Source organism: Podarcis cretensis (genome assembly GCF_951804945.1).
Source record: "Podarcis cretensis genome assembly, chromosome: 11".
Lineage (NCBI taxonomy): Eukaryota > Metazoa > Chordata > Lepidosauria > Squamata > Lacertidae > Podarcis > Podarcis cretensis.
This window is the reverse complement of record NC_137180.1, coordinates 22,470,545-22,484,322: the sequence shown is the minus strand read 5'-3', so window position 1 is coordinate 22,484,322 and position 13,778 is coordinate 22,470,545. Positions and strand designations below refer to the sequence as shown.

Here is a 13,778-nt window from a genome sequence, read left to right as displayed (position 1 = left end):
GAGGAGGCGCGTCCTCCTTCCGCTTTCCCTCTCGCGTACGGGGCGCCTCCGGCCTAACCCGGCCCCCTCTAGCGGTGCCTCTGAGCCCGAGCTCCTCCTCAGCTTTCGGGGGATGTCGCGCCCGAGCAGCGTCTCCCCGCGGCCTCCCGGAGGGGGCGGCGGCGCTCCCAGCGGGGGCCCGTCCACCGCCGCCGCCTCGTCGTCCTGCTCCGGCAGCGGCCGCTCCAAAGGGCTGAAGGACATTCGCATCGACGAGGAGGTGAAAATCGCCGTGAACATCGCTCTGGAGAGGTTCCGCTATGGGGACCAGCGAGGTAACGCTTCCCCTTCCCTTCCCCCGAGGTCGGAGGAGGGGGTGGACCTGAAAGCGGCCCCAGTCGAAAGAGGCGGCTTTCTTATGGTGGGTCTTCGCGGGTCAGCGCCTAGTTAGTCCATCAGGGCGCCAGTTGTAGTCCAGAACAGGGTTGCTTTTCAGTAAGCCTATTAAAACCGAATTATTATTATTTTTTTGCAGCCCTGTGCTGAGCATCACCTGCCAGCACTAGCTCTGCTGCGTCCTTGGTGGAGGCATACAGTGGTACCTCGGGTTACATACACTTCAGGTTACATACGCTTCAGGTTACAGATTCCGCTAACCCAGAAATAGTACCTCGGGTTAAGAACTTTGCTTCAGGATGAGAACAGAAATCGTGCTCCGGCAGCGTGGCAGCAGCAGGAGGCCCCATTAGCTAAAGTGGTGCTTCAGGTTAAGAATAGTTTCAAGTTAAGAACGGACCTACGGAACGAATTAAGTACTTAACCCGAGGTACCACTGTATTAGTCTTGATCTTGCTTTTGTATGTACCTGCCAACTCCTAGAGGCTATGGGGTCTTGGCCCCCCAAAATGAAATATTTGAGGGGGCCGTCCCCCCAAAAAAGTTGATGGGCATTGCTATGACGTGACCATATTATGTGATTATGTGGGATACGGCTTATGTGCCACCCCCTATTTTATTCAAGTTGGCACCTCTGCTACAGATGTGGTGGCGTGGCTATATGCATCCATAGCGAGCTGTCTTGCCACGGGTCGGATCACTGTTCCCTCGTTTTCAGTGCTGTCTTATTGGCTGGCAGCAACTCTGTGGCCTAGGGAACTAATCTTTGTCCTTTTCCACTCTGGCACCCATCTTCAGCGCATATATGGCCCTTCCCCCCCAGATGTTGCTGGAGTTCAATTCATCGTCCCTGACCAACTGGTCATACTGGATTGGGTTGATGCCGAACTACAGGTCCCCATTGTCTGCTATAGGGTGCAGTTTACCCCATTGGCCTCTTTAGTTCAGTGCTGCTGTTTGAGATCCTTTCATTGGAGATGATGGGAGTTGAACCGGGGATCATGGGCATGCAATGCAGGAGTTGTATCACTTATGTAGAAGAGGCTCTTCCCATATTTAAGTATGGCATATACCGTTTTTATCTGTAATCTGACTTGAACCCTGTCAGGGGGAAAAACAGACTATAAATAAAATAATAATACGGCATGCATATTTTCTTTTTCATGCACTTATATAGCAAAACTCAATGAATGGAGCATAAAAAATGGTCATGCTGGATCAAACTAAGTTGCTACACTATGTTTCCAGACGCAGCAAGCTTTATACTGTAGAAAGATCACTAGCAAAGTGATGGCTAGCTCATAGTTTGTCCTCTACCTTTGGACATACCGGAACAGCAGCTAATAGTTGTAGCAATTACCATAGTTTGTGGTAGTAACTTTCACACACTAATTGTTTTAAAATATGCTTTGTGTGAAATATCTCCTTTGTTCCTTCTTCATCTTTCTTGCTGATCAAATTCAATACATTGTGTGATCCTATTCATATCCTGAAGTAAGCCTTATTACCCTTACCTCTCTCACGCTGACCTCGCCACTGTGATCCATGCGATGGTCATCTCCAGGCTTGATTATTGTAACTCACTCTACATGGGGTTGCCCTTGAAACTGACCCAGAAACTCCAGTGGGTGTAGAATGCCACGGCGAGACTCGTTACGGGGTCGTCGCCGTGGGATCACATTCACCCAGTGCTATACCAGCTGCACTGGCTCATGGTGGAGTACAGGATCAGGTTTAAGGTGCTGGTTTTAACCTTTAAAGCCCTATACGGCCTAGGACCCTTGTACCTTGTGCCTCTCCTGGTATGTCCTACGGAGGACCTTAAAGGTAAAGGTAAAGGTACCCCTGCCCATACGGGCCAGTCTTGACAGACTCTGGGGTTGTGCGCCCATCTCACTTAAGAGGCCAGGGGCCAGCGCTGTCCGGAGACACTTCCGGGTCACATGGCCAGCGTGACATCGCTGCTCTGGCGAGCCAGAGTCGCACACGGAAACACCGTTTACCTTCCCGCTGGTAAGCGGTCCCTATTTATCTACTTGCACCCGGAGGTGCTTTCGAACTGCTAGGTTGGCAGGCGCTGGGACCGAGCAGCGGGAGCGCACCCCGCCGCAGGGATTCGAACCACCGACCTTTCGATCGGCAAGCCCTAGGCGCTGAGGCTTTAACCCACAGCGCCACCTGCGTCCCTCGCCACCTGCGTCCCTCGCCACCTGCGTCCCTACGGAGGACCTTACGGTCTGCAAATAACAACACGTTGAAGATTCCAGGCCCCAGAGAGATTAGACTGTCCTCAACCAGAGCCAGGCCCTTTTCGGCCATGGCCCTGGCCTGGTGGAACGTTCTCTCATAAGAGATCAGGGCCCTGCAAGATTTGACAACCTTCCACAGGGCCTGCAAGACGGAGCTGTTCTGCCAGCCCTTTGGTCAGGGTTCAGTCTGACTCATTTTCTCTTTTTATAAGAACAAGCATGAAGGAGGTTTCCCAGCCTCCTCACAGGTCCTTATAATATCAGTGGAAACAGTTGATCGTGGCGAGTATTAACCGCTTTCAATTTTAACCTGAGGATTGTCATTTGTCCAGGTTTAACTTTAACTTTAATTTATTTGAATTAATTTTGGGATGCATTTTAATCAATTGATTGCTTGTTTTTATGCATATTGTATTATTTATATGATGTTAACCACTCTGAGCCTGACTCTGGTCAGGGAGGACAGGGTACAAATAAAATTTATTATTATTATTATTATTATTATTATTATTATTGAATTCAATGGGACTGAGTTCCATGGGAGTGAGGGAGTGCAGTTCTTAGTTTATTGTCCTTAAATAGTCATTGCTTGTTTATTCAGGGGTGATATATTTCTGCTATTTAGACATAGTTGTATGTAGGCACATCCATGTATGCTATCTCTTTCAGAAATGGAATTTCCTTCCTCCTTGACTAGTACTGAAAGAGCCTTCATTCATCGACTGAGTCAATCGCTTGGTCTGATTTCTAAAAGTAAAGGGTAAGTAAGTACCTTGCTAAAAATACTTACCCATGTGAATGGGAAAATATGCATCTTTCTGGCACAGTTTTCTTCTTCAGTTTTGAGTAGTGTCTTGAGATGGAATTCTTCCTGAGAGTCTCTGTGTTCTGTTGTTTCAAACAGTTCTGTGTACAAGTACTGCCAGGGTGTGGTGAGATATCTGTTGACTCTGTTGAGGTAGATTCATAATTTGGCCTTTGCCCAATTACCGGTGATAAGTAGTTGACCAGGTAACCATATATGGCTCCCAAGTTTGGACTGTGTAGCCATTGCTGCAGTAACTTTTCCTTCTGCGTGCTACCTGCTTTGTAAGGCAGCAGAGATTGGTTGCTGGAGCTATAATGCCACTGCTATACCAAAGTATTTGGAGCACACCAGGTTGAGGAAGGCAGTGTCTTGCTCTGAGGGGTTAGAGTTCTTATAAATTGGGCTACTAAACTGAGATATGATTGTCCCTAATGAGACTATTGTGTCAGGCAGTGAATAAATTTGAAGCATACCTACTGGAAAACAAGACCCAACCAAATCAGATTTGAAGTTAGATGTTTACTATGCCGAATGTTAAGCTATATTGATACTTTGTCTTTATGTAGGTACTTAATCCAGGATCAAAAATCTATGGTGTGTAGCATCTGAAACAATATTTCTGAGTCAGTGTAGCTGACACTGACTCAGAAAGCAAAGCAATGTGTTTAGAGTTTAATTCACATATTTGGGGAGTCCTAGCATATCTTAATGTTTTGAGAAAACTGCTTCACTGTGGGTCTTATAATTCACCTGTGTTTGTAAAGGTTACTCCTGGTGCTGAATATGAAATGATTCTTCCTTTTTTGTTTTTTAGGAAAGGTGCAAGCAGATATCTAACTGTGAAGAAAAAAGATGGCTCAGAGTTGGCACATACAGTAATGACATGTAATTTGATTCCCAACACAAAACATGCTATCAGAAGCCTTGTACAGCGATTTCCTGTCACCAATAAAGAGCGCACCGAGCTTCTACCAAAGACAGAGAGAGGAAATGTTTTTGCTGTTGAAGCTGGTGCGTTGAGTATATTCTGTTAAGAAATATAATGGTGAATTGTGAAGGGAAAATTTATTGCACATCCCAAGCTATGCTTGGAAACTCTTAGAGGTCTATGGCTTATGTGTGTATAATGACACAATTACAACAGCATAATGTTTTTGCAAATGCGGTTGCCATATAAGTGCTGGTGTGTTCATTGCATTTTGATGGTGCTACAAGAGACTTGGCATTTATAATACTACCTTGTTGCCATTTTATTTTTGGAAAGCACTGCTAGGTGGAGAATGAAAGCTCTTCACCTTGCAAGCTGTGCATTCTGATAATATGAGATACACCTAAATGTGCACTATCTTTTCAGATTAAAATGCACAAAAATTGTGGCACATCAAACCAAAGGAGACCATGACTTGGTTCCCCTATGCCCCCTCTATTAACAGAAGGTGCTGTAATAGAGCCGGAGGCTCCCATTAATGGGAGGACAGGCCATTTTTGCCAGTTCAGTATTCCCAGGCAGCCTCTTGTGTTATTTCCCATACCGTTTCTGGCAAGTCCCCCAGCCCTACCAAGCAGATTTTGAGGAAGAAATTTGAGGTGAACATTCTACCTTTCCTGTCTGTAAGCCAGGAGTATTCTGTAAGCAGATATGGATATCGGGTGGACAGTGAGAAAATGTAAACTAAGAGACAAATACAGGGCTCTTCCTGTGATGCTTCCAAAGCATTTTTCTACTTGCCTAGCCGTGTAAAAAGACCATTTTCTCTCTAGAAAACATGCATTTCTTCTTACAGTAGACTGAAGCTCAATGGTATGATCTACAGTTTTGCTGTGTTATGGAGCACTGTGGGATGCTGTGCTAAAGCCACTTCAACCCCACCAAACCCTATGCATGCAAAAAGATTGGGAGATTGTGTGGTTCAATGGCCAATGAAGAAATAGCCTTTTACAAGACTAGCAAGAACAGTCATTAACAGCTTTCACCAAAGTTTGTGACATGCTATGTTGCAGGTGTTCTGAACACCCACACCAGCACTAATTGTTGTGCGGGTGCTAAGCGGCAACCTCACGTTTGGCTGTAAACATGGGCAAAGCTAAATGTGTAAGTGAAGCATACCATTTCTAAAGATAAAAGCCTTGTTTGTGCTTAGCACTGAGCACTCCCCAATCCCTGTGTAGTGATATAATTATGTGCTGTTAGCCCGGTTGTTTACTTCCCCCTCCCCTGGGGAAAAAAATGTAATCTTGATTAGTTTGCTAGGAAGTATTCAATTTTACATACTTAAAAGACAGGGCGCGCATCTGTTTAGATTAATAGCAAGTTTGGTGCAGTCATCACTTTTGTCTTTTCTTAGAGAATAGAGAAATGAGCAAAACAAGTGGGCGACTTAACAATGGCATCCCTCAAATCCCAGTGAAACGGGGAGAATCTGAATTTGATTCGTTTCGGCAGTCTCTACCAGTTTATGAAAAGCAGGATGAAATTGTTAGAATTATTAAAGAAAATAAAGTTATTTTGATTGTGGGGGAAACTGGATCAGGAAAAACTACTCAGGTATGTATTCTAGCAGAATTTGAAATGGAAAGATCTTTTGAATTGCTTATTTACAAATTCCAAAATAGTTTAAATCTCAAGTATTTAGTTTTGTCTACTAATGGAAATACACTTTCATTTTGATGACTTATTTTTTTCTGGTTACGTATAATAATAATTAATTTTTATTTATACTCCGGCCAGAGCTGGGCTCAGGGCGGCTAACCCCAGTAAAATTACAATAAAAACATAACAGGGCCGGGAAAATACGGGTTAAAATACAATTTAAAATGCAGCCTCATTTTAATAGTAGCCCGTAGATCAAAACCATAAGGGGAGGGAAACATAAGGATCAGAGTGAGTTCAAACCAAAGGCCAGGCGGAACAGCTCTGTCTTGCAGACCCTGCGCAAAGATGTCAGTTCCCGCGGAGCCCTAGTCTCTTAGAAAGTTTCTACAACTTTGATTTCTTATGCATTTTACTATTGAAGCATCTTTTTGAAGAAAACTAATATCTACTCAGGACACTTGGAGTGGGTTTGGCTGGACCGCATTATCAGCTGGTCATAATAAATTATGTCCTGGTTCACATGTCATGCTAAGTTAAAATATTGCTTAGCAGGACTGCTTGAGCGTGTGGGTTTCCAGAGAAGAGCTTGAGCTGTTTCGCTCTTGCCTGGTCCAAGGTTTGGCCTAGTATGTTGTCTGAAAAGGTGCATGTGGTTAAGTTCTCTCTTCACCCACTGGGGGCTGTAACCAAAAGTCCTAGTTTGTACAAGATACTGAGTCAGCCTTTGGCTTTGATTGGCATGGCATAGCAGCATAAAGAACATCTTCTCCAGTAGCCTGCACAGATTGGCTCAGTATTATGTGTGAACTGGGCCTCTTGTGAGGAGGGTGCAGATTACAACTTTTTCAACGCTAATCTAAAATCTCTGTGTTCAGATTCCCCAGTTTCTACTTGATGACTGCTACAAAAACGGAATACCATGTCGCATATTTTGCACTCAGCCAAGACGTTTAGCAGCAATTGCTGTGGCTGAAAGGGTTGCTGCTGAGAGAAGAGAGAAGATTGGGCAGACGATTGGCTATCAAATCCGACTGGAAAGCAGGTCCTGCCAATATTGCTTGTAGTTTTGGATAGAAAGTGTTTTAGAAACATTTAGAAAAACGTGAGACAATGGAGCAGAAATGTATTACAGTCATACCTCAAAGGTCGAACAGAATCCATTGCGGAAGTCCGTTTGACTTCTGAAATGTTCAGAAACCAAAGTGCTGCTTCTGATTGGCTGCAGGAAGTTCCTGCAGCCAATCAGAAGCCGCGGAAGCCTTGTTGGACATTCAGCTTCCAGAAGGATGTTTGAAAACCAGAACATTCACTTCCAGTTTTTTGATCATTTGGGAGCTGGAACATTCGACTCCCAAGGCGTTTGGGAGCTGAAATACGACTGTACTTGCCAATAAAAATTTAACAGGGTAATTACTTTCTCCCCCTATTCTTTTAGCCTTTGGGGCTCTCCTTTCAGAGGTAAGGCAGGTAGCCATGAGGGGTTCCAAATGTGGCTGCTATGCTGTTTTGCACAGCTCACCTCTGATGGCACCTGCAATTCCTTTATGAACCTCCTCAAAAGTCAAAGCCATCTGCTGAGTCTCTGCCTTTCAAGTTTAAGTGGGCCCCACACCCCCAGTACAGTGCCCCATTTATCAATTGCTCACCACAGGAACGCTTGCCTGGTGTAATTTTTTATCTGCATTGGGTGAAGACCTCTTTGTCAAGGTCTTTTAGGCTCCTCCCTTTGCTCTGCTGTTTTAGTAACATTTCCCTCTTTTTCTATTCTTGATTGTTTTAATTGAAAGCCATGCTGAAACTTGTGAAGTTGAAGGAGTGGGGTTACACATTTTAAATAAAAAATTTAAATGTGTATTGCATAACGCTTCCGTGACACTATTAAACAGGGCTGCACTGTGGAACCTAAGAAATGGAAGCAAAAGAGCTCTCCAGCTCAGAATATATCAAGCATTGTAAAAGTCCATAGGTGGAAGGCTCGAAAAAAGACACTCTAATAAGCGGTTTTCAGAAGTCAGTATGTTGATCTGTTCCATGCATTCTGACAGCGGAGACAAGGGTGCATCTATCAGACAGACAGACAGTGGGTGTTTTTGCTCCCTTTCTGAATACACTACTATATAAAACATGGTTTTGTCCTGAAGACAGGAAGAAGGACTGTTGTCTCTCAGGCAAGCGGTTATTTGCAATCTTGTATCACTAAAAGTTGTAGGTCAGATAGTATTTATGCATAGTCAACAATCTTATGCAGGGCTGGATGTGATAAATTTGTGATATATTTGCAATGACTTCATATCTGTGATGTGTGCAAATACTTCTTCATAAGCTGTTTTGTATTTTTAACAGGGTCTCTCCAAAGACACTTTTAACGTTTTGCACTAATGGTGTATTACTTCGTACATTGATGGCAGGAGATAGTGCACTGTCAACTGTAACTCATGTCATTGTGGTAAGGTTGACTAATTAATTCTCACGAAAATAACAATGCCAAATTTTTGAAGTTGTGAAACTTGACGTAAAGTTCTTCTTGTTAGTTCTTTATTAAAGTTTATGCATAAATTGACACAAGGAGCACCATGATCAACTTTATAGTTTTGGAGTTGGCTGACATACGAAGGAACTTGTAGTTGAATGCATGACTTTGAGCCACTTGCTGTCAGATGTGTTTATTCAGATAACCAAGAGGCTACAAATAGCTTATGGTAGGCACATAAAGCTTGATAACTACAATTCTGAACTTGAGTTGTATCTACCTTAGTCAACAGAATACTAAAGCCTTAAATGGCTCAGGATACGGTATAGAAATTTAACATAATAATAATAAAAATAAAATAAAATAGGCCCAGTTTTTATTCAATAAAGTTGTCTTTAGTGGACAGTGAATGGCTGATTAAAAACTAAAGGAGAGCTTAACTGCCATGTCTGCTATGGTGTAAACTTGTCACCACAGAGAACTGTGGAATAATGTATGCACCAATGAACTATAAGAGTACACAGGTGTTAACATATAGCCCACAATATCAGATGTGCTGCTAGACTGATGACATGGTGAAACCTTGAAGCAAAGAATCATAGAATCATAGAATCATAGAGTTGGAAGAGACCACAAGGACCATCGAGTCCAACCCGCTGCCAAGCAGGAAACACCATCAGAGCACTCCTGACATATGGTTGTCAAGCCTCTGCTTAAAGACCTCCAAAGAAGGAGACTCCACCACACTCCTTGGCAGCAAATTCCACTGTCGAACAGCTTTCTCACAAGAGAAAGCATGAGGGGGATAAGAGAATAGGGTGGCATGTCTGCAAGAATGGCTGAGTAGGAGTTGGATAGAACATGATACCTAACCCGCTGAATAAATTTAACCTAGTAAAATGTTAGTCAAATCAGCTTACTTTAACACTTCTGCTAATATGAGAAAGATTACTGCTTCTGGATGAATGCTGTGTTAATTCTACATAGATCGCAATAAATGCCTAGCAGGTTTATTTGCAAAAATATAAAACTATTGTCAACAAATGACAAAATTTGTAATGCAGAAGTTATGTAGTATACTGTGGCAAACTTCTTAAACTCTGTTCTAAAGAGGGCTCTCCTTCTTGTTTATATTGCAGGATGAAGTCCATGAGAGAGATCGGTTCAGCGACTTCTTGTTAACGAAGCTAAGAGATACACTACAAAAACACTCATCGTTGAAACTCATACTTTCTAGTGCTGCCCTGGATGTGAACCTCTTTCTCAGATATTTTGTAGGCTGTCCAGTGATATATAGTAAGTTCAAATGCTAGTAGGAATCAGTCTACTAAATTAAGTTGAATGCATTTTCCTTAGCTTGGTGTAGTACATGTCAAACCTTGGAATCAAATCAATGTATTACTATTTTTGTTACTATTACTACTGCTACTGCTGCCTTTCACATACATGTCTCAAGGCAACATGCAAAATGCAACAAAAAACAGGTAAAAGTCACACAAATTGAGAACAGATATCTTTTAAAACAATACAAAATGGACATCCATGGCAGAGACCTATTCTTCTGGCTGAGAAAGCTTGTAACAATTGGTATACAGTTTCCTTAATCCAATATGCAAATATTAAAGCTGCATCTCTATAAGTCTTGAACTGCTTTTTTTGGTACATATTTACTATTTTTACATGGCATATGTATATCTATATACAGTCGTACCTCCGCCTACGTATCCCTCTGGTTACATAAACTTCGGGATACGTAAGTGGCAAACCTGGAAGTATATTTCTGGGTTTTTGCTGCATGCGCATGCACAGAAGTATTATACTGCCGCACGCGTGCAGAAGTAGTCCCTCTGGTTGCGGAAACCTTGGGATCTGACCGTAGCTCTGGAACGGATCCTGTCCGCAACCGGAGGTACCACTGTATAGAGAGAAAGAGATTTAGCAGTTTGAAACCTGTAAGCTACAGGTTTAAGTATGATATTGATGATTTAGCATAAACTTGATTATTTATATTCATGTCTTCAGTACCAGGAAGACCATTTGAAGTAAAAGAGATGTTCCTTGAAGACCTACTAAGAAGCACAGGCTACACAAATAAAGAGATGATCAAATACAAAAAGGAAAAACAACGAGGTTGGTATCTATATATGCAGGTGTTAGAAGGGAGATGTATCTAGAGCAAAGCAAACATTGCAAACACCCCCCCCCAATATACTGTGAAACACTAGTAAGTAAATATACATTTTCACCTTTACTCCTTTTTTGTGTATAAAACATTTTTAAATGTTCTGCAGAGGAAAAACAACAGACAACTCTGACTGAATGGTATTCTGCACAAGACAACAGCAAGCCAGAATTGCAGCGCCAGAGAGCAATACCAAATGTGGCTGAAGAATATGATCTCCTGGATGATGGTGGTGACACAGTGTTCAGTCAGTTGGTATGAATTTGTTTAAGGATTCTAATATTTAATGTTGATAGGAATTGTTATGAAACAAGAACGGTATGATCTAGGTTCAAATTTCCACCAACATTCATTTGTGTATGAAGCTCATAGTCAGCATAGTCTCCTCTGCATACACAACAGATGTGCATTTGTAGAGGTCCCCCTGACTTTTCCTGCTCTCCAGGATTTCTGTAAAGTCAGGCATCCAAGTGACTCATTACTGTTTTCATATACTATATGTTAGTGATTATGCCTATTTTTGTATTTGTGCATGGTGGGGCTCTCTCTTGCTCTCATTTTAACACCTATGTGTAATTCTGTATTGTTTTTAAATGTGGGAGTAGCATGAGTTCAGGATGCCTTGCCATCTGCAGAGGACTTTCTCTCACTTGGGCACAGTAAAAGCTACTTTTAAACTTGAGAGGGAGGGGCTGACATTAAGAATAGAAAGTTAAGACAGCAAAAAGCTCCACTATGTATATAGATCTAGGTCTTTGGTCTTTCTTTAACTTAAGAGTGTTACTTCCCATAATGTATATTATTCATGACAATCAACCTGGAAGAAATCCTTTCTGTAAAGTCGAAGAAAGGCCAATGAAGCATGCACCTAGCATGCAAGCTTTGAAACATTGAAGCCTCTTATTCTTTCAGTTTCAGGGTGAGGAAATAGCAACCGGAGATCTTCTGTTGCTCTTAGATAGCATTCAGATAAAAAGGTAATGTTGTTTCCTTATTTTCAGGCTGAAAAAGATGTCAACTGCCTTGAACCTTGGTTAATTAAAGAGATGGATGCTTGTCTCTCTGATATTTGGCTACACAAAGACATTGATGCCTTTGCACAGGTGTTCCACCTTATTTTAACTGAAAATGTCAGTGGTAAGTTTGCATTCTTAACTTTCCCTTGCTGAACTGTGTGCCTAAGCCATAAATACCTTATTTGACCTAAAAAATAATAATCCGGTCCATACCTTTTAAAAATAATATGTGTTTTCTTGGAGTTAGGCGTTTTCTGGAACTCTTTAAAATTATTTTTGAATAAGTGGACTGGGACTAATGAGCAATCACTATAGGCAAGATCCAGCCCTCTGCAGCAGGGGGCAGGGTGGCTGTGGGGGGTGGGGGTGGGCGGGGAGAATGGCAAATTTCATTGCAAATATGGAAGGTCATTGTGCAAGTGGAATGCCACAGTTGGTGTTTCTGCAATATTTGTATTTTCCCAAAGCATAGGAAGCTGCCCTGTACTGAATCAGACCATTGGTTCATCTATCTCAGTTTGTCCACACTGACTGTCAGTGATCGAACCTGCAACCTTCTGCTTGCAAAACAGATACTGTGCCACTGAGCAATTCCTTTTCCTTAAACATGCAGCTTAATCTTCTGTATATTTCCTCTGGAGCAAGTTCCAGGTAAATGTACATAGGTTTAAACCCAAAGTAACAAGAATCCATGCAAGCGACTCTTTAAAGTTGTGGACCCTGGGTTAGTTGAAATCAGTGGAGTGCATCTGCCATAATTTAAATGGATTTCCCATTGATTTCAGTGGGAACTAAGTGCAGCTAAGTTGGTATGGATCCAACCCAGAATGTTCTGAAAAGATTTTGCCAAAATAGTTTGGAGAGTTGAGCATTTGTTAAACACTAACTGTCCCCTTCTCCTTGTCCTAGTTGACTACAGGCACAGCGAGACAAGTGCAACGACTTTAATGGTAGCTTCTGGAAGAGGTTTCTTGAGTCAAGTAGAACAGCTGATTGGTATGGGAGCAAACATTCACATCAAATCATCCAATGGCTGGTAAAACAATCTCATTGCAACTTTCCCCCATTCATTTCTTTGTGTATGTGCATGTGTATGTAGAGAGAAATCGTGGATTATTGGAAATGTTGAGGGTAAATTATAAGCTGTTTTTTAAACAGCAACAAGATTATTTTGTTAGTTCCCACGCTATCTACTCCACATTGCTGGTGCTATACCCTGTATTGCCTGAGATCTGGCAGACCTAATTGTCAGAGATCCAGTCTGTTGTAATAGATTTCAGTGTTTGCTTAAATATTTGTGTGATTATGCTGAAGTAGATAGAAGAAATTTCAACAATTTATAGCTAATATAGTGGGAAGTGGGAGATTATAGAATTGTCCTTCTGCCCTACAAGACAAGACCATCACAGTCTGTTGCATTACTAAAGCAATTAGCTCCTGTCTACTAGTCTACAACTTCCCCACCCCTGAAGAGCAAAACCTCAACAAACTCAACTCTATAATGAGTGGGATACTTTTACTGCTTACTGCTGCCTTCCCACCGGGTAATCTGTGGTGCCCCCATGCCAGTAGTGGACATAACTGGTGGCATCAGTGAGTGGGGCCAGAGCAGACAGTGGGAAGAACATCCCTTTCCCCCCTCCTTTTACCTCCCTACATTCTCTTTCTGCCTGCTCCTCCATTTTCCCCCTCCTTGCCACTTGCATGGAAGTAGGCCGAGGGTTTGCCTGAGAGCTGCAGGTTTGCTCAGCCTTGATGTAATGTGCCACATGATTTTTGTCCAAAAGTTTAAAAGTCTCCCATATGAAGATTTTTTTTTTTATTTCTACAATTCATTTGGTTGGGTTTGGTAGTTTATAGTGCTATGAGTTCAACTAATAAATACAAGTTGCTTAGAATCTTGTTACTCTAAGTTTGTATTAGTTCTGCTTTTTCCAATTAGTGGAACCCTATTCATGCCTCTAATGAGGGTGGAGGACTGAGTATGTACCTACCTCTCCCACCCTCACCATGCCTTCAGTATCCACATGGTAGATGTCATGTTAAAACAGGGCTCATGCACACAGGCTAGATCTGCGTGATGAT

At 42.3% G+C, this 13,778-nt stretch overlaps 1 protein-coding gene across 2 annotated transcripts in view; it reads left to right on the top strand.

Moving 5' to 3' along the window:
• Positions 1-13,778, top strand: part of YTHDC2 (YTH N6-methyladenosine RNA binding protein C2) — a 33,841-nt gene continuing 20,063 nt past the window's right edge. For both annotated transcript variants that reach the window (XM_079995306.1, XM_079995305.1), the window contains exons 1-11: positions 1-314; positions 3,294-3,384; positions 4,247-4,443; positions 5,778-5,977; positions 6,901-7,067; positions 8,369-8,471; positions 9,635-9,791; positions 10,518-10,625; positions 10,787-10,932; positions 11,679-11,814; positions 12,603-12,729. In XM_079995306.1, coding sequence (XP_079851432.1) covers positions 113-314; positions 3,294-3,384; positions 4,247-4,443; positions 5,778-5,977; positions 6,901-7,067; positions 8,369-8,471; positions 9,635-9,791; positions 10,518-10,625; positions 10,787-10,932; positions 11,679-11,814; positions 12,603-12,729 — 1,634 coding nt within the window. In that variant the 5' untranslated portion in view covers positions 1-112. The remainder of the gene's footprint in view (positions 315-3,293; positions 3,385-4,246; positions 4,444-5,777; positions 5,978-6,900; positions 7,068-8,368; positions 8,472-9,634; positions 9,792-10,517; positions 10,626-10,786; positions 10,933-11,678; positions 11,815-12,602; positions 12,730-13,778) is intronic.